Source organism: Oreochromis aureus, linkage group 4 (genome assembly GCF_013358895.1).
Source record: "Oreochromis aureus strain Israel breed Guangdong linkage group 4, ZZ_aureus, whole genome shotgun sequence".
NCBI classification, from domain to species: domain Eukaryota; kingdom Metazoa; phylum Chordata; class Actinopteri; order Cichliformes; family Cichlidae; genus Oreochromis; species Oreochromis aureus.
The window spans coordinates 13,784,013-13,805,671 of record NC_052945.1 but is presented as its reverse complement, the minus strand read 5'-3'; the positions used below and the strand labels follow the sequence as shown (position 1 = coordinate 13,805,671).

At 38.3% G+C, this 21,659-nt stretch overlaps 1 protein-coding gene across 1 annotated transcript in view; it reads left to right on the top strand.

The window, feature by feature from the left end:
• Positions 1-10,037: 10,037 nt before the first annotated feature.
• aatka (apoptosis-associated tyrosine kinase a) overlaps positions 10,038-21,659 on the top strand; it is a 30,676-nt gene continuing 19,054 nt past the window's right edge. The window contains exons 1-2 of the mRNA XM_039610658.1: positions 10,038-10,344; positions 10,456-10,570. Coding sequence (XP_039466592.1) covers positions 10,489-10,570 — 82 coding nt within the window. The 5' untranslated portion in view covers positions 10,038-10,344; positions 10,456-10,488. The remainder of the gene's footprint in view (positions 10,345-10,455; positions 10,571-21,659) is intronic.

Below are 21,659 nucleotides of genomic sequence, written 5' to 3'. Positions count from 1 at the left end.
TGTGGGATAGGTATTCAGTGGAGAGCTGGTGGTGGAGAAGTTATTTAATACAGCTAACAGGAGGCGGAGCTTAATTTTTAAATTTTTTTCTTGCCTGTATTATTAGTACTATTACTATTATTGGTGCTGGGGATGTCTTGTGCTTGTCTGCTTAAGGCAGGCAAGATCATACATTTTTTTTCTATGTATGTGTTTGTTTGTTTCTTACATTGGAATGGTTACATTCTCCACATCCTAAATGAAACAGGATTATGCTTGGTTATATTTGATCCTTTTTCTTGTGCTTTATTCAGAATTTTCAATTATATTTAAAATTTTTGAAGCAATGTAAAATAGACAATTTCAGCTTTAGCACTGTGAAAAATGTTGTTTCATATTGTTAAGGAGACATTTATAGATTTTTGATGACACTATTCTCTGATATATCAAAATTTATGGTTTCCACAAAAATGCAATCATCTAAATATTTGAAAATGAGATGAAACTGTTTGTATGGTGTATGTGTTGATGTATAAAAATAGTTTATGGTGATTTTAAAAATAGACACAAACACAAAAAGTGAAAAAAATGTAATAATGACAAAACTTTCAAAAAAACCAAACAATAAAACCAAACAAAACAAACAAAGAAAGGTTTTTGTCTCCAATGTCACACTTGCTCACACCTACAATAACAAGAAGACATGGAACCAGGAAAAACAAAGAGAAATCTGCAAATCTGCAGCCATTTCAATAGGACGAGATCGTTAGAAAGAATGAGCACAATTAATAGATGAACAGAATTTAGATGGAGATATTTGGAGGAGTAAGTACAGATCTTCTTATTGAACTTTATTGAACTGCTGAAATCTTCATAAGTCAATGAGACCGGACGTATTCTAAAGGTGATGCCCAAACACAGTTGATGGTGAAGATCCAGTGAAAGTAAACTCTGAAAATACAGAAAATATCTAAAGCAATTCAAAACTTTCAAGCTATTTTCTACTTTTATAGATAGTTGATACTTTATAAATGAGATACTGAGGCCTGTAGGTGCATCCTGAAAAGAAGTTACAGACCTGGACTCTGTTTAGTCTTTCTTAACAGTACATGAGATGTGCAACAAGAAAAAATGTAAACAGTATTCAGCTAACTGTTTCAGGATGATCAAATGATAGTAACTGAAGCATTTCCAGTAAGTAGCAGTTCCGTTTTATTTTACAGAAAGCTGATACTTCTTTATTTACATGAGGATAGAAATGAGTTGCGGAAACTTGCAGGTGCATCCTGGGCAGAAAGAAACAGACAAGTAGAGAGGTGATGCTTCACTAACTGAGTGTGAAGGGTTTTTTTGTAACTAGCAAGCCTGCAACCAGCATTTTAAACAAGTGAAACGTGTGCTTCTTGTACAACAAATTATGAAATGATGCTCTCTAGTGTACAAATATTATTATAATATTTATTTATTCAATAATTGTGAGAATGGCTGAAAGACTTTCAAGAGTGATGTGATTACAGTGAAACTCCACTCCACAAAATCTTATTAATTCCTTTTTCTAAAATGTCAGTTGCTTCTTTGCAAGAAGCAAATAGCAAACAAGCACCCAAAATAAATAAATGAATGAATAAATTAATTAATTAATAATTCAAAACCTGCCCTCAGATTGTTTAAACCTTTGATTTATTCAGATACATGCCTCTGTCCATCAGTAAGTGTGTAGCTTGTATCATTCCCCATCTCTCCTTATTGCAGAGATGAATGGACAGAAGAGGTGTGACCAACATGTCACAACAAAATAAAGAGATGAAAAGTATTTTCTCATTAAACTTAGCAATAACTCAGAAGTGGTGCACATGTTGTATATTAAGCCTTTTAACTTGCTTTTATATGTAAATGTACTGTAGTTTCTGTGTCAGCACTAAATAGGTTGACAACAGAAATCAGCAGGTTGTCTTTGTGATAGTGAGAATTCATATTTCCAGATGCCATACATGTAGAGAACAGGAAGAAATGGTTCTCTATAATATGAATACTTTGGAAATGTAGTTCATCCAATTTAGGTCTTGGCAATCATATGTGCAGATTTTTTTCTGAAAATTTGTTTCAATCCAAAAATGTAAACAGAATTGACTCAGAACTTAATAAATCAGATGATTACCTCAAGTTGAATCTTTCAAACAAAACTCTTGGTCAATGCTGCCATCTGTCTCCTATTAGTGGAGGTGTTCTCCAGCCGTTCTTTGCTGGCTTTAACCCAACTGAACAACACTGGACAGTAGTTGTACAACTGTTGAGCAAACAAAACAAAAAAAATACATTCAACACAAATTACCAGGTTATCAAATATGCTGTACTTGCATTTTTAATTACAGAAGACATTTGTATGACTAGAGTTGACCTCATTGCTAGACTGATACTCCCAAGTATGATAAAGTTGCCAATCCTGAGATATCATTTTATTATTAGTTTTGTATTTAAGGAAAGGGAAAGTGAAATCATGTTGGCGGGTATCAATTATATGGTGATATGGTTATGATTCTGCAAATATTTGGTGATGGCTAAATACTAGCTGCTTGCATGTCTTCTTTTAACATTCTGAATTGTCCCACTGCCTAAACGAACAAACATTAGCAGCCTCAATGACTACCGACCAGTTGCTCTAACACCTGTTAAAGTCTTTCAAGAAGCTGGTCCCACACCACATCATGTTCTGCCTGCCACCCACACTCGGCCCACTCAGATGCAAAGCTAATAGATCAGCTGAAGGTGACATTGTTACAATACTCCACACCACCATCTCCCACCTGGAGTAACAGGAACAAAAAAACAATAAGAAAACCCTGAAAAAAAAACTCCAAAAGGTTATAAGCATCGGGAACTACAGCAGGAACTATGAAGAGGAGGAAAAGAAAAGGAAAAGGACAGTAAAAATCAGGCACAAATGAAAAGACAAATTAGTCTTTAATCTAATGAGAAACATGTAAAGTATGCATTTTACTCTGTAATTCAGTCCACATTAAAGTCAAGATTTTCATCCCTAAAATAAACACTGCAAACTTAATACAATGTTACCGTTACTAACTGCCACGTGACATCTGAGCTGTGGACAGGATGCAGGAACTAATTTCTTCTTTTTTTTCTTTTTTCTTTTTTAAATTAGGAACTAATTTCAAACCATCAAGTTTTAATGTTGTCGATACAGGAAAAGAATCCAAAACAAGTCCAAAGGAATCAAAAATATATGCTAAATGGAGTCAGGAAATAAGCTGCCAGAAAGCACTAGAATATCCTCAGGGACACAGAGCCACATTACACACAGCAACAAACTTGCTGTGTGTAAAAAGACTTGACAAGGTGTCCTGAAACTTTTCAATGTGTCCCTGCTGCAACACACCTGAATAACACGAGTAGGTCATTAGTAAGATGCTATAGAACTTGACTGCATGCTGAGGTGGTAATTCACCCATTTGATTCATGTTACAGCAGCTCATCAGTTAATGAACATGGCGCAATAAAAGTAGTTTTAGAAGTACATTTTTCAGCGAGTCTTTACCTCACTTTAACTTACTTGAGTAGGGTTAGGGGTTGCTGCCTCAGCATGCAGCCATGTGAATTTCAAAATGGCCAAGGGGGAAACCCCCTCAGTCATTGTAGGGCATTTCCCATTCATCACTAAGTGCTTCTGGACCATCAGCACACCTATCCCAGTGGGACTGAAGACAAAACTTGTTAAATTCTCCTCAGCGTATTGGACCTTTGTTTTCCAGGCCCTCCTGTCAGTAACAGCATGTTTACACGGATACCTGCAGAAGGAGAATTGTCCAAGCAGTGACACACTTAAGGTAAAACAGTGATGCCACTGTTTCAGATCTTCATTCCAAAATAAAGGGCTTATGTGGGGCCTAGCAGATGGCACCACCAGAGCCACTTTATAGCCTGAGGCAGAAGACATAGCCAATGGATCAATTTTTGTTGAGTCAACTTGTGGGGCAGATAGTGAGGTTAGTGGTTCTTCTGAATCGGAGGATCTCAGAATGAAAAACACACTTGAGCTGATTAAACTCAGTTACAGTTGTGGAATGATTATTCTCCCAGTCTCAGGGAGTCTGGACTCCCATTGGAATTTGCTAAGTACGCAAGTACAAACTTACCAAACATAGAAATTATTGTTGTGATTCTTTCCCCACATTAAGCTAATACAAAACTACTAATCTTAGGGCTCCCCAAACCTCACTTTAACCTGTGACTACCCTTTTTTTTGTTTAGATGTTGAGGAAGTTTGTAATGACATCTATTAAAATATTTTATTATAACATTAATGTAACAGAAGGTTTAGTTAGATTTTAAAGCCTGTACTTTTTCCACTTGAATCAGTACTTTAGATTTTGACTGGGTATTTTTTACACAAGTGTCTCTACTTCTGTTTGCATAAAGAATGTCTGTACCTTCGCCGCCTCTGCATGAATGCAACACAGAAACACTTTTACACAAAGAAGAAACTGCATTCACCTAAAGTGGTCATCAAACTTTCTAATAATAGGTCACAGAGTGCCACCTGGTGGCATAACACAGCTAATGCAACAACCAACTGCAGACAAAGTAGAACACAGTATTATTTGCTACCCATCATGCTGTAATACTAGGACCTTAGGTCTAAAACAAACTACACTATAATCAGTGAGGTCAAGGACATGGACAAAGCAAACTGTCATGGTGCCTCTGTCCTCTTTGTCTCCCTCTTGAGTGCTCTACCTCTCCTCTGTTATCTGTGGGTGTGGGTGTGCTGGTCTATATGCAATAGTGGGACTCATCCTAGGTTCCTGTCTTTTGTGTGCCACACTGCTATCACTGATAACTTTATTGGAGATGCCACTAAAAGGAGTGGTTAAGCAATGGATTTAAAAAATAAATGATATATATGTATGCATATAGCTGGCAACCTGGATTAAACCTGTAGAGAGAGACTTAACTGATGAGCCAAAATGAGTGACGAATGACCCTGTTTACATAACCAGCTAATGATAAAGTGCTAAATGAATGAGGAGAAGTGTATATATTGAATAATTTGTTCATTTAGAAATACAAAGATATGATTAATACAGTGTGTTTAATGTAGACTTTATAAATTTGTTTTTTGCAGAGAACTATAAGTGAAGAACTTCAAGTCAGAGTGAAAGTTTTGTTTAGGAAATATAAGTGCTCCTGACAGTGGAAGTGCTTGTGTATGAGGGGGAAGAAGGAAGGATTAAATGATCTCAGACTGGAGAAAATGTTCTTTCTCTACATGGTTCCATTGTGTAGTGGGTGATGATGAGCCAAAAATGCAAAAACACCACTTCCTGACACATCAGCTATATCAAGCATGTGATTATTTTATTTATTTAGTTAGTTATTTTACAAAAAATACACTCACCGATACAGGGCTTCGCTCTTTGTGCTTGATACATACATGCACGAATGCAACTGTATTATTGGCCCTATCACCACATTTACCTGTAAAGAAAACTTATCTTTGTCCTATTGTGTGCAGATACCTGTGGAGAAATCTGAGTTCTGGAGAGACTTTCTGTGCAGGAGCTGAATCTGGGAGAGTCACTGAAACTTGGGAATTGGGATCATCACTACTGTGGATTTTGTGTTTGGATTATTGTTGCACTACACTTTGTAAATAAATTCACTGAATTTTTGAGAAAGAGGTCATGTTATTCCTGCTTTGCCTGGTGGCACGTTGACTGTGGTGGCTAATTAATGTTTACTAAAACATTCTCAGTCTGGGTTAATCTCACACAATTGACTTATATTTCTTCATGTATTCTAAGTGAGAGGATGAGACCCACAGGTGCATCCTGGGCAGGAAGAGGTGGAGGAGTAGAGAGGTGATGCTTCACTGAGTGTGAAGATTTGCAAGCTGCTGCACAACCAGCAGTTTAAACCAAATAACATGTGTGCCTATGTATACTTAGAATTATCAAATGCTGCCACCTAGTAGACAAATATGATAAAGCATGCATTTTCAGAAATTAGGTCATGAAAACTAAAAAAGTTTGAGGTAACAGTAAGTGATGTAGACAATAATCTGATAAATCTATAATAATATTCAAAATAATAATAACATCTAGAAAATCTGGTGGAGCAGAAATTTTTTACGTTTAAACACATGAGAAGGAAAAACTATTAAAATTCCAAATTACACAGATTTTTTTCCCAACAGCATCAGTTCTTTTTTTTAAATCATTATTGATATTATTATTAGTACTCTATCTAAAATTATACAGTAGCAGTATGATTGATTCAAGACCAATAAAATACTTCACACCCAATCGGAATTGATATAAAACTAAGCCATATTAAGGTCAGATTGTAATGTTTTTAACTCATATATTAACTTCAGTAAACCAGTTAGCAATGGGAGAAGATTGAATACAAAAATTTTTTCTTAAAAAAACAAAAAACTAAACTTGAAATTAAATAATAAAAATTTTTAAGACAAATGATATTGTATAAACGGTTCCAAATCAGTTTCTATGCACTTTAACTTAATATCTGCAGATAAATGCACTCAAAACATTTATATTTTTTAATATACAGTCCCAATCAAAAGACCACTTGAAAGATGGCAAAAAATCATATTTTGCCTGGCTGGATCTTAACAAGGTTCCCAGCTTCAACATCCAACAAGAAGAAATGGGAGTGCGACAAACATTTTTTGAACATGCAATTTCTTGAAAACAACGCTTAAACTAAAAGAGGCTGTTTTACAGCTGATCAAAAGTTTAGGACCGCATGCCTTTAAAAGGCCCCCATTGGGGGCATAATGGTCTGAGGTGCTTTTTCCTTCAGTGGAACAATGGAGCTTCAGGAGGTGCAGGGGCGTCAAACGCTGCTGGCTGTGTCCAGATGTTGCAGAGAGCATCCCTCATGACTGAGGGCCCTCGTCTGTGTGGTAACAACTGGCTTTTTTAACAGGACAACGTTACAGTACACAATGTCCGCAGGACAAGGGACTTTATCCTGGAGAGTAACATCACTCTTTTGGACCACCCTGCATGTTTCCCTGATCTAAATTCAATTAAGAACCTTTGGGAATGGATAGGAAGGTGAGTTTACAAAAATGGACAACAGGTCTAGACAGTAGATGCCCTTCATGCGCCTGTCTTCACCACTTGGAGAAGTGTTCCCACTCACCTAATGGAAATGCTTGCATCAAGCATGCTGCAATGAATTTTTGAAGTGATCAACAATAACGTAGAGCTACTCATTACAGAGTTCATGTTTGAAACTTTGATTTCTGTTTTGGCAGGTTTATGGGTTATTTCAACGTGTTACTAAACTTTCGATCAGCCTGTTTCACTTCAAGTGTTGTTTTCGATAAACTGAATGCTCAAAAAATGTTTTGTCTCACTCCCCTTTCTTCTTTTTGCATGTGGAATCTTTTTGTTTTGTTTTGTTTTTTGCCATTTTTCAAGTAGTCTTTTTTTTTTATCATCAACAATTTTTATTTATTTCATTTTAAACTTCAATAACAGAACTTAAGGATAAATACACAAATAAATAGTTTAAAAAAACAAACAAACAACAACAAAACAACAACAAAAAACAAAAACAAAACAAAAACAAAAACAAAGGGAAGTTATCCTATTCTTTCTTTGCACACCAATCCCCACACCACCACTCTGTCATTACTCCTCTGTTCTTCAAGTTACAGAAAGCCAGCTTGTAAAGGGGGACCAAATACAATCATATTGATGCAATTTGTCTAATAAACCATAAGTCACTTTTTCGTAAGACGCCAACTTAGCCATTGTCATTAGCCACTCTTCATAGGGAGGGGGGTTCTTTTTCCGCCAATGTCTTAGCAGGACCCGTTTGGCCATAGTAAGAGCCAAAATAATCCATCTTTTTGTATAACTGGAAAAATCTCCATCAGAAAGTTCTGTGGTTATACCAAGTATGGACAGTTTTGGTGAGATACCAAATCTCCTTTTTAAAACACTGAAAATTACCTCCATTATATTTTCCCACCAATCCCGAAGTGCCGAACAGCTCCATAAGATATGTAAAATCAAAGCATTTTGACCATCACATCTCCAACATTCGTCCGTAGAGGCCAGGTTCCATTTATACAATTGTTGCGGTGTTCGATGCCACCTATGGATTATCTTAAGTTGAATAAATCTACTGCCTGTTTCTTTATACATAGTATTAACATTTTGAAAACATGAATCCCATTCAACTGAAGATATGTCCAATGCCATGTCCTGGGCCCAGTAGCCCTTAACTTTAAGGAGAGGGTCAGCTGACCGTTCTTGCAATAAGTGATAAATCTTAGAGGTAATACCTTTACTCAAGGGTGATCTTGAGAGCAGGACTTCCACACTGCTGCCCACAGGACAACTCAAGGGGGTTCCCAGCCACTTCGATAATGAGCTATGTATTTGGACATATCTCCAGAATTGATTACGCTGCAACTTATATAACTCCACAATTTTATCAAAGCTTAAAAAACATTTAGTCCCACAGTCAAATAAATCTGATACATTAAGGATGCCTGCTTTACGCCACTGTAACCAGTCAACCGATGTCCCTCCAATTAAAATTCTTTTATTCCCCCATAAGGTTGCCGAAGGTGATTTAATAAAGTCCCAGCGATCAAGTAGTCTTAAACTTTTGATCGGGACTGTGTGTTTGTGTGTGTGTGAGTGAGATTTCAGTTTGCCCTATTGCCCAGAAGCCCTAGGAGGGGTGACATCAAAAGTGAGGTCACAAAATTCGTAAAAAAAAAAATGCCTGTGCTGCTCTCTAGTGTACTCTCAGTAGAATTACAATAAAATCTACTGATGTTTTTCTCCTTTGTATTCCGCAGTCCAGTTCTTCCTAAAAAAACATAACAATAATAATGAAAAGAAGAAGTGGACGAGAAAGAAGACAAAAGAATGTTAACAGATTCATAAATTTCAGTAAAGTGCCACCAATTAATCAAAATGTAATGTGAAATTACATTGCACCATGACACCATTTAACTAACATTTATATTTATTAACAAGATACTTTTGATAATTAAAAAAGTTTCTTACACTGTCACTCTGCTTTAAAACCAACTAACAATTGGAATAAATTATCATAAATCTCTTCAACATATTGTGAAGATTGCTCTTTGCCATCTGGTGGTGAGAGAGAGAATGAGGCTGTGCATGCGGCTTGTATATAGCTGGAATTAAGTATGAGGCAGCACAACCAGTTATTAGGTTTAGGGGCAATTCCTTGCACACCTTTAATAAATGAAATCATCACTTTAAAACAGAATTTTGTATTTTCTTACATTATCTTTATCTAATATTAAAATGTGGTTGATGATCTGAAACATTTAAACAAAACAAATATGCTATAACTAAATCAGGAAGAAGGGAAAAAAAATACTTTTATTTTACAAATACATTCTGTTTTTGGCCACAGTAAAACCAGCCTTTTATCATTCTGCGCAAAAATAATTAACATCTGACTTCAATTCCCAGCGCATTTTAACACTGTCAGTGTTAATGATAGAACAAGCTACTACCTTCTATGGAGTCTATGGAGGCTGTTGAGCGTCCTTTCTTTGCCTCCTCCTGGGCAAGCCTTGTTTCCAAGGCAGACAGAAATGCAAGTAAGGTTATGCAAATGACTTCAAATTAGGCTAAAACGTTTTCATTTAAGGTTGATCATGACCCAGTGCACGAACGGTCGCGCGCTTGCTCTACCAGCATTTTTTTTAATTTAAGAAACGATTTTGTCAAGTGCGTCAGAGAACCCTTGGTCATTACGGAAGTCAAGCTAATTCCGTCATTAAAATAATTATAAAAATGGGTCTCTTAGAGAAACTATGTGATTGACTTCTTATTGTGAAAGTCTTAAACGGAAGTAGTTCTATAAACCTGGTCACTTGACAGTGGTGCAAGATGTCGCTCAGTCTTTCTTTACCGAAGCTGAATCCCAAATGCGCGTCGCTTACCGTCGCATCTTTTTAAACCCAAATCAACTGTTTTGCCATTAACTGGCATGTTACATGTAGTACAAGGCAGGACGTTTAGAGGGTTTTTATTGTGAAAGAAACACACATGGGATATTTCCAAATTTTTTGGAACAATCCAGATTTTAGAGTGTATAAAATCGGTGTAAATAACAGAAGGCTTTCACTCGGTGACCGAGTAGATGAACTGATTCTGTCAAAAGATAGCCGAAAGAAAGAAGGCGCGTGGCATGATTCATGATTTTAGTGTTCAAAAAGTCAACACACAGATGTGTTCAAATGGAAACGACTGTCAACATCTGTCTCCAGGTCTGCTCGAGCTGAAGGTGAAGCAGGATTTTCGGGGGGCTCTCTATGAGGTGTGCTGGAATAAAATGCTGCGCATTATTGCTTCCGTTAGAGGTTAGGCTTCTTAAATTACACACGCACCTGAGTCAGGAATTTATTTTTTGACCCTTGTTTTCGGTTAGGCATTTGCTGTCTTCTGAAAAGCGACGAGGAGGATGGTCTTTGCTCTACATGTAATTGTCATGTCTTCGGCTTTTTTCAATCCCAGTTTTGCCTTCAGTTCTCACTTCGACACAGGTAAGGGTCAAACGGAAGGATTTCTTATTTCTAATAAGAATGTTTATCCGTTCACTGGAGAGCTGCTCGTTATTTATGTGCTTTTTATGCTTTGGTTGAGTGATCACTGTTGGTAATATGCCATATATCATATGTACATACATTTTCTTTCTTAACCAGCAGTAGCATCAATAATATACCAGTGTATGTCGTGAAAAAACACAGTGATCCTAAACCCTTACAGTCTATTTATGGGTGTTTTTTTTCACTGTGAGGCTATATCGTAGCTTGGTGAAAAGAGGGTTAAAAGTTATACCTGCACTGAACCTGCATAATCCTACACATACATCCCTGCAGTTGTGTGTGTGCATGCATGTACTGTATGTCTGTGCTGTGATCAGGGTGTGTGCCTGTAGGCTGACTAATACATTACAGCTATGCATGGTTCTGCTGTTTGAGGGTTGCAGTTTTTGGTCCTCATTTGGATGCAGCATTTAATCGTCCCCAGCATGTCAAGTGACGGGATCTTGGCAAAGGTGAGCCTGTGTGCTGCTGCAGTGTTTTGGGACAACTGAGCAGGAAGACAAGCCCTCACACAGGATGACAGGGCTTGAATTAGAGCAGAATAAATAACTGTGTACAAATGTAAACAGGACTAAGAGAGTCCCTGCACTGGGTGCAGTGTGCTGAGCATACAAATGACAGCACTGAGCACAGTGGCTCTCAAGTTTCAGGCTCTGTCTGTCCTCCCCACTCTGGACACTCTCAGTGATCCCTGATCCGTTTCTGTCCAATTATTCCACCCTCTTCTACCTTCCTGTGACTCTCTCCATGTCTTATTTGGTGTCTCTAAGCTCTCTTGTCCTTATGTCCAAATGCAGCACAAAAAGGGGGCTTCCATTTAAAATGAGGTTATATGTGATTATATGTCTTTCCTTTTGCATTTGCAAAGTTGTAAAATATTACATGAAGAAATACAGGAATGGAAAATTTTGAAAACGAATGTGAATTTATTTTTGGACTTTTAATATAAAGCCAAACTTAGATGCCATACAAGACTGAAAGAATCATCACAGCTGTGCTGATCAACCCCAAAAACAAACAAAAATACATTTTTCTGCCTTCGTATACTTGAAAAATAAGTGGTCGGTGCTGTTTAGTGCAATCTGATACAAACAAACCAAAAGAGTTCTTTTAATTTGAAAAAATGATAAATAGCTCTCAATTAAATTATGTGTAAAATGCCTGCTAACTGAAGCTCTTGTGGGCCATCTATAATGTTGTTGCTTTTGCATTTTCTCCCTACTGGAGAACACAGGTTTGTAAAACATTCCATCAGGATTATTCAGTGAAACATATTTTCTTTCATCAGCTTGAAGCGGGAGAGCCTCTCTTACAGCTTTACATATATGAAGATTTCAGCTTATATGAGGTGGAAAGGGTGGGGTATGAGTGGGACTGTGCATGTGGCTTGTATATAGCTGGAATTAAGTATGGGGTCTGGACTGTCACTCCTGTCATAATGATCTATATTTCTCATGAGAGCAGCCCCTCACCAGCGATCCGATTCCTTTCTAGTAATTGGACTGAGAATCAATGTTGCCTAGGAGATGGAGGGGGTGTGTTTTAGAATGAACCAATCATTTCTGCAGCCACTGCTAAGGACAGAAAAATGCTAGAGACCCTTAAAGGGGAGGGACATACTCAGAGAGGAATTAGCTGTAGTCGCTGAATATGCTGTTTGCAGATTAATTAAACACAGTCTCATTTTGAAATCACTAATTTGAGGGAATGGGGCAGTGAAATTAAACAATAGCCACACATACAAACTACTGGGAGGATGTAAATGTCAGATTCTCCATCATTCCACCATTCGAAGCTTTGCAAACTGACCATTTTTACAGTGTAATCGACTGTGCATGCACACACAAATTCAGCACACCCTCACTCACACAAACACTTGGTTGATTTGACATCAAAGCTAAAAGTCAGGTGGCGTTTGAACTGCAGCACCCCTCAAGCCAACCTCCACAGCTGCATTTTGTCCCCATGCCCCAGGCTGTATAAGAACATGCTGTGCTCTACCTCTGCAAACTTTCACGCAAACAGTCACACATGTTCAAAAACACACATCCACACATGAAAACAACCATGGGGCCAAGTCAGCTGTCACATTGGCTGGCATTATATAAGCCGTCAGCCAAGACAGACACACCGTAGCAGGTTTGAATTCATCAGCCTTCACATGACTGGGTTGGGGTTCGGTCTGAGTGCAGCCAGGGGTAAAGTCGCCCCCAGCTGCACTCAGTAGAGTGTAGCATTCTGCACCAACAACTGCAGCCAACACCTGGCCTACTATTGCTTCAGCACCAAGGAGAGCGCTCCCATCAGGAGCGGTAGCAGATGTGCGTGAGCGTTACCGTTTAGACCTGGCTGCATCCTACATACAGACTAAATCTGCAGCGCATCATTGTCACTGCAAACAGACAATGGATTGATATGGAAGGAAGCACTGATACACCAACAAGCTGACAATGCAGCACTGTGGGAGGCTGTCTTTCAGCACTCACCTCTGATGCCTGGAGGTGGCAGTGGCATCGAGTGTACATGTTATAAATAGTATCTTGGTGTACACATGTTCCATGCATGTTTCACATTGAGGAAAGCGTTCACGTGATCCCACATACACATGGACACACTGCTGCAGGCTGTAACCAAGGCGTTGGTGATGCTGAAGGGAAGAGATTTTAAAAATGGTTTCTGTGCTTGCTCTCGAAGCTCCTCCCACTGACTGGGTCAGTACAAGCCAGTCACCGCGGACTATTTGATTATTCATCTCTTCATGTGTAACACCAAGCACTTTGGTTGCATAAGTCTTCCTCTGGGGGAACTAGAATAAGAATGAAGTGGATTTCAGCACTGAAGGGAAACCATCTATGTCTCCTCTGTGCGCTCTCTGTGTGATGATGTGGTGTGCCACAGTTGTTTAAAGCTCTGTGTGTAGTTGCATAGTTGTTTGTCTTAGGGAGGAAATACAGTGTTAAATTCTTCTGTGCACTGTAAATGTCAGATTGCACTGGTGGCAATTTAGCAACATCTCACATAATAAATGAATAGCGCTAGTTAAAAAACAAGGTTGATGTGTAGTCAGTTTTTAGAATTGTGTTATTATAAGATGACGACTAAACAGCTGCTGGTTTGAGAAACAGAAGGAATTTGGGTGGAAAGTGTGCTCATTGTGTGCTGGTGTGTTCACTGCATTTAGGTCATAACAGGCACATGTTTAACAGAAGCAGACAAACACGGATGTACACGAGAACCAGCATAACTCACATTAAATTGTTTTGTACAGGAATATTTGCATTTCAGCTTTTACATTTGCACACAAAAACTATTGGGCATTCACTGCTGTGGTATGCATCACAAGACTCTGGCTATATGTCATATAAAGTGCATATGGTTTGTACATACATTAAATTTGTGTTTATCAGCCTGAGGCCTAAGTATACAAGTGTGGTGTCATGTGAGTGCAGAGTAGTGCTCTGTCAGGTCTGCATGCAGACAGCTCTGTCACTGATGACAATTTATACAATTCAGTAGCTGTAAAAGTTGTGTGACTCTAATTCTGCCATTTTTTTTTACTAGAGTTTAGGAAAAACTGCATTGTATTCTCTGTATTAATAAAGAAAAATGTAATTTAATTAGTATTTTTACTTGGTGTAGAGGAATAATCCTCTTAGGTTTTGTTTGACAGCTTTTGCAAAAAGGACATACAATAATTTTCTTTCTAATGCATCTTCATTTATGTGTAAAGCAATAGTATTGTTAGTTTAATGTTTTTAAAAGGCACTGACTCCTGTTTACATCAATTCTTCGTTTCAGTACTAATAGCCTAGAGAGCAGTGAAATAGAAATGGTTAGATCATATCCACAATTGAACTAGATGATTACACCTATATATTTATCAATGCTAAGCCAATAGGAAAACATAGAATAGAATAGAATAATCCTTTAATTGTCCCACAAGGGGAAATTTGGTTGTAACAGCAGCCAAAAAGACACATATACAAACAAACAGTAGACAGGACACAGAACAGAAACATACACAATTTTTCTTACATATTTACATTAAGGACAATGGTTACTATATACAGAGAGTACTGTACAGTTATTAAATTAAATATAAATATAAATAACTACAGACAACTACAGACAATAACTACATAACCTGGCCACTTTGTTGAGTCCAGAGCTGTTAGAGCTTAAATGAAATATGAGCTGTGTAGAAATTAAGTATCTTTTATATTCTCTTTCTCGGGCTAACAGGAAGAACTATTACAGTTTGTATCACTAAGCACAAAAATGGGCTTGTATACATACATGTCATAGAGGGGTTCGCGTGGTTATTTCATGATACTCTCTGTCCATTTACCTCAATAAAATCTCCGTACTTGAATATATGGATGAGTGGTAACACATGCATCAGACAATCCTCTGTTTCCCACTCTAGCGGACTCGAGAGGATAAACATATTTTCATCCCATTCATTCACGCAGCTCTCTGTTTGCCAGTTAATGATAAACTGTGAACAGCTTTTGTTCCATTTGTGAAGAACATCAGCTTTGATTCTATCGTGCTGCATAATAATTACCCAAAATTAGCAGTTTTCCTTCAAAATCTCACCCATCAGCACACATTATAAAATGCAGGGTAAAGGCCAGCAGAGGCTGCTAGTCCCCTCTGCAATGGTCTGTACATAAATCATAATAATGGCTCAAATAAATGAATTATTAATGTTAAATGTTGCAGCTAACACTTTTTCATTCAGTGCCCTGGTCTTGTAATTAGTCTGTCTTAAAAGATCTATCCGTTATAAGCAGAGCTGATATTCAGACCCTTTTTTACAGTAGTGTGCCCTTGCCTGGGCTGTCAGCGGATGGACATGGCAGGCCTATAATGCAGATCCATGGTGGTCCTCCTGGGCTCTCACTCCCAGTTAATGACAGTTATCATGGCTCTCTGCAGGCCAGCTCATCCCTCTGCTATCTGCAGTCATGCACAGACAGGGCGACTACAGAACAGCAAAGAGGATGTAAGATGGTGGAGGATACCATATCCTGCCATTAATCATGTCATTCTGTTCCCTCTGCTCCCAACCCTTCCTTAGTCTGACATCTGTGCACATGTGTATTTGTTGCTTTCTCCTCTGTATGTTTCTGTGTTCATCACTGTTTCATTACAGTCTTGTGATCCTCTAACTTTCTGCTTTAACTTTTCCTCTTTCTTCAGAACATTTTTATCTCTCTCAACTTGTCGTTTGGTTTTCTCTTGAGAAGTCAGTCTGTGTCAAACTGCTACATCCCACTAGATGAAAAAGCAGGAACTACGTCCAGCAACTTTGCATCCCCACATAAGAAATCTCAAGTTGGTCCTCACATTAAATCTTGACATTAACTTGAAGAAAAAAGAATGATCATATATTCACAAAGGCAGCTCTCTGTTAATCACCTGAAACTGGAATTTTTCAGCTATTGGAATTAAAATGTTTTGATTGGTGATTTGCCTGTCACTGCTTGCAAATTCAGATGCCTCGTGTGCATTTTTCCTTCTCTCCGCTATGGGATTTATGTGTGTAAGCGAATGGTATTGTTGGAAACCACTTGGTACCGCCCAGGCAGGGCAGATGGAGATGCTTGTTTGGCCCTCCAGCATTGTCCTAAATGTAAATTTGGACTGTCTTCTGCTCTCCTGTCCTGTGTGTGTCTCTTTCACAGATTTTCATCGTTTCCTCTCCGTAGAATTGAGCGAGAGTAGAAGTGCATTAAGGGTGTAAAAATGGAAGAAACTAGTCTACTCTTGGATAAGTGGTGACACTTACTGCCACAGTCTAGGACTTGCTGCCTTATTTTCAAAGTATACTAATATCAACTTAGTCGTTCGTACCTTTTAGAAATGTTCCTCTGTAAAATATTTCATTGTCTTCCAAGATCATTTAAATGTTCTATTTAATGTCAAACGAAGTTGCAAATATTATTTCTTAATATAAGCTTCTGTATAGAAGGAATGGCTGTAACATGCTGTGCCTTCCTAACACTCACAAAACACAGGTCTTGGCCACTGACCACACACAGACTTAACACTCTATTTATTTAAAACATGCCCGATCTATTGAATACTAATTGCAGCTGAAACTGTATCTCACCCCGCTCTTTCTCGAGACAGTTTGATTGCAGTGGTGTGTAGTCTGGCACGCTGCCCACCCTGCAGGCCCCTTGGTAAAATAAATAAATAAATAAATAAATAAATAAAAGTAAGAGCTACCAGAGAGACCAGCGAGAGACTAAAGCAAAGCGCTAAACAGAGGTGCACAGCGAGGAGACACGGCATCTCGCAGAGGGCGAAGCACGCAATATTGTTTGTGTGTTAGTGCTCCTCCTCATGGACCTCATTAGTCCAATGTTATTTTATGGAGCTTAGTGCACCACCTTTACTGGATTTTCTGCGTGGGTGCAAGTTCTTGTGTCTGCGTGCGAATATGAACACATGGCTCAGCTCTGGCCTTCATATGAGTGTGGGAGGGAGATCTTAATATTCTCACTCTGTCCTGAATAAAATACCTCGTTTGTCCCCTGTGTGTCCCGTTTGTGTCGATTTGGAACAGATTTTTTTTAATGCATGATGAACACGAGCACTGTGTAGTTACCCAGAGTTGCATTTAGGCAGCAGTAGATGTGTTTTAGCTGGTGAAGTGGGCCGTATGAGCTGCACAGCAACACAAGGCTCTACCTTATTGGTTTATTTATGATATACCGTTAAAAGCTCAGTGGTTGTGCTTAACACACCGTATCCTCATCTTATGTATACATGCATGAACACACACACACAGACACATGTACATATGCTGAGCTTAGCTTTTCTCTTTACTTCGTGCTGTGGGCCTTGAGCTTTCTACATGTCTATTTTTCTTGCTCACCCTTTATTAGTTGGTATCATTGCCTCCGGTATTTCATGGAGCGCTGTCAGACAGTAAGATGGTTCAGCTTGCTTTCATTACTATTGGTAGACCTTATTCCTGCACTGACACTTTGAGCAGTCAACTGTTTCTGATATAGCCAGTCTGCTTTTTGCATTTCATGGCCATTATTTAGTTTTAAACTTGCATTGTCAGCTCTATGATCATGAAGGACTCAGCAGATTTTCTTTAGCCACTGCGATGTGACATGTGCACATCAATCCTAAACCTAGTATTAGATTGTTTGACCATCATCTCACAGCACAAGCCAGAAGAAACACTGAAGGTTTCCCATTATTGGGAAGTGCAAAGCAATGCAGATGGCCTCATTCATTCTTTCTAGTTACGCCACTACATTGTTTTTCTCTTTATCCCGCCCTTTATCCTACTGCATCCTTGCCATCATCAGTCTGAATTGTGGGGGTGGCATGGTGGCTCCATCACTCCCCCTCCTGTGTTTCAGGACATTTCTCATCTCTCTTCAGTCCTAAAGACGGCTTTTTAATAAAGTGGGTATGAGCATGGATTTAAGTGCTTTATTTTCATTTCGCTGTGCAGCTGGTGAACTAATGTGTGCTTCTCAAATATTTATGGAGGACCACGAGTCGTCACTCAGTTCACGATTCCTCCAAGAGGAAGTGAGACGGCTTTTCAAATGTCGCACTTTCATATTTATATTTATACCTTAGATTTTCTTCTGGGTGACCATATTTGACTTTCTGGTAAAGAAGGATTACTTAATAAAGAATGATCCGTATGCCTTAATTTGGGCTAAATATTGGAAAGTATCCTAGAATATGACTTAGTTTCCCAACTGGGAAGCGGGAAGCTAAAAAGGGAGCAGATAGAGATTTTTCAGTCCTCTATTTACTGACCCATTTTGAAACTCCTCTTTGGCAGAGTCCTGGTGGTGAAGGGATGTGCAAAGAAGTACAGATACCACTTGCATTTGCAGCTCTTCCTGGGGATTCCCCAAACTCTGTGTGTCCTAAAATCTCCACCTTGCCAGTCATGCACTTATACATACTTGTAAGGTAGTAACTAGGTACTTGCACTCCGTTATTCAAAGCAAAGGTGGTTTGACGTTGTGAAAAACCTTACCTCTACTGCCAGTATTTGTCATTTTCCATAAATTGATTCCCAAAGCTTATAGCTAGAAAGGGTAGTAGTTTTTTTATTCATATTTATTTGTTGTTTTATTTATTTGTTTTTACTAAAATGTTACAGTGACTTATAGAAACTCAGTTGTTTGTACTGAACCGTGGACAGAGTTTCGGGCATACAGCAGAATTTCTTGAAAACAAACAAACAAACAAACAAAATATTTGTTTGAGGAAATGCTGTGTAAAAACCTCCAGTAGTATAATAGCCCACCCACCCAGTAAACCTTGGACTTCCTGGATATTTCGTGGTCTTGCTAGTACTTTAAACAGGCCCTCTCCTGCTTCACATACACTGTACATAAAAGATGGATGTAGCCCCTAGATCTGGTTGCAAAGATAAATATATTATTGTGATTTAGTATCTCATGAGTCCAATGTCTCGGCCACTAGTTCCAAGTCTTATTTAAAACAACATAATATTCATTTTTTCAAAAGTTTTCTTGTTAAGAGTATAACTGCCTGTAAAGTAGGGCACACTGTAGAGCCAGGCTGACATGTTGCTACATACTGTACAGGACCATGCAGTGCCTTTCATTTGGCATTAGGATTGCAGTAGCCACATTTCCAAACTCAAGGCTTCAAAAGAGGAGCCTGCATAAAAGAGTTTATGATTTGAATGTCCATAGAAATGCTGATCCTTATTCTGATTGCCTTGTGCAGCATCATTAGTGAATACTAGATACTACATGGATTGGTGGGGAAGGAGAGAAGTGTTGGAATTCAGTATACATGCAAACCTTATTTTTGCAAACAGAAGTCCCAGTTCCAACCGTGAAATGAGAAGAAATCTCGTGTCTCAAAGCTGTCTATGAAGCTGGCATTCAGCTTCTGTGAAACTACAAAATTAGTTAGTTAGTAACAGTTGTCAGTGACATCAGCTCTAGTGAAATATCTCTCTCTCTCGCTCTCTCTCTCCATGTATGTATATATATATATATATATATATATATATATATATATATATATATATATATATATATATATATATATGTGTGTGTACTTTGTGTGCTGTGGGACTGTAACCAAGTGTTCATTGGTAGCAAGCACAAACAGGAGCAATTGATCAGCTCCCAGGCTTGTACACGATGACAGCCAACTAATAGTATCCTTCAGAAGTGACAACATGTGTATGTCTGTTTTATGTTGTGTCCTTCAGTGGGCTCTGAGTCACCATGCCCTCTGATTCAGCATGTATCATTGCTGTTTCTGGCACCATCTGCACAGCATGGTTCCTCCCCACTCCCTCCTCCTTCCCCACATTCATCCATCAATCCAGCCCTGCCGGCACCTAAATTGCGCAGCAGTAACTTAACACAAAATGCTAACTCTTATTCTTTTTAATACCACTTGACATTCTCATGTTGCTTTTAGAATATTTTCTTGCATTTTTCTTGCATTCTAAAGCACCCAACATTTTATTCTTATTTGATATAATGGGTTGTGTTTGTTTGTTGTTTTGTAATGAGGAAACAGCAGAAAATTCTGTGCAAAAGGATTGAGTAATGAATCAGTGCATGTACATATGTTTTAGTATACAGTGTAATCCTTTAGAGTAACTGTTGAGCAGATAAAGATTCTGCCATAAATGTGAGAATAACACAGGTGAAATGTTTAATATTGTGTTACAGAGGGAAAGATTGCATATTTCCTTTGCTTTTATGGTTTGCTTCTTGATACTTAGAACATTAGAAGGCTTGAAAAGATGGCATTTTAAGGATCATCCCCCATTTCCCTATCAGCCCCCTCACAGGCTGTGTGTTGTGGTATGTGGTGAATCTAGAAAGGGCGCTGCTTTGTTTAGTTTCATAATCACCTTCTTTTCCACTTCACAAGCTCTCACATACTGAGACACACAGACACACACACCCTCTCTCAGCGGGCAAGGCATCAGCAAAAAGGAAGGGGCATGAGGTTTACCGCACTGTAAAAGCCAATCAACTAATATGTGTTGGCCATCAGGACGTTACCATGGTGATGTGTTGGCGGGTCAGTGCCCACACATATACACTCATGCACTGCAATTCTTAAAGCAGGCTTCACATAAGAACCCTGCCTGTTTGCACTGTCCACTTCCATGTATATGCAAATGGAGGGTATACAGGGCTTTGTGGCCATGACCTCAGGGTTAAGCTTTGGTTGGAGTAGTTCTGTTTGGGTTGCAAAAGCTGGAAGAGTATGCTCACTGCAGCCGAATGGGTCTGGACTGCTGGGTCTTAGTCAGGGAGCCTTTAAAAACCCAGGCACAAGAATCACAGACCACAGTGATCACAGTCAGCACTGGAGTATGCTCTTGTGTGTGTTAACATCACAGTTGTAAAGTAATAAAGGAAAATGGATTGAATACAGTTCTGCTCCTTTTCTTGAACTGGCTGATGAATTCATGATTTACATATAAAGAAAAGCTACAGGGTTACTGTAGATAAACTATAATATCTATATAATATTTATATATCTATAATCTAACTATAATCCTTAATTTAGGTTGTGTGTTTATATAATTTATATTTTTTATGATAAGTTAAAGAATACATTTTAGAGTTTAGTTCTTCAATTTTTTCAGCCTCAATAGCAAATTCACTATTTGAAAACATTATTCCGAGTCACATCATAATGATGTCACCACGGTCAGTTTAATAAAACTTTCTAATGCAGTTCTTGCATTTCAGACAGGAGAGACGGAGTCTGAAAGACATTTATTCATCTATTGCAGGGAATAAAAATCTTATCATTACAGCATCTGTAAACCTTAAGGTTATTACCAAAATCTGAGAATTGCTCTTTAATACAGAAAATCTCTAGTTAAGAAAATGCCAGCAAGGTACTCTTTAAGAAATTGGAGATTATTTTGTTCTCTGATCAGTAGTTTGAGTACTGAAGGTGTATAAAGTTTTGTTGCTGTGTGTCCGTGTGGATGTCATGAAGAAAGATTTTTAAA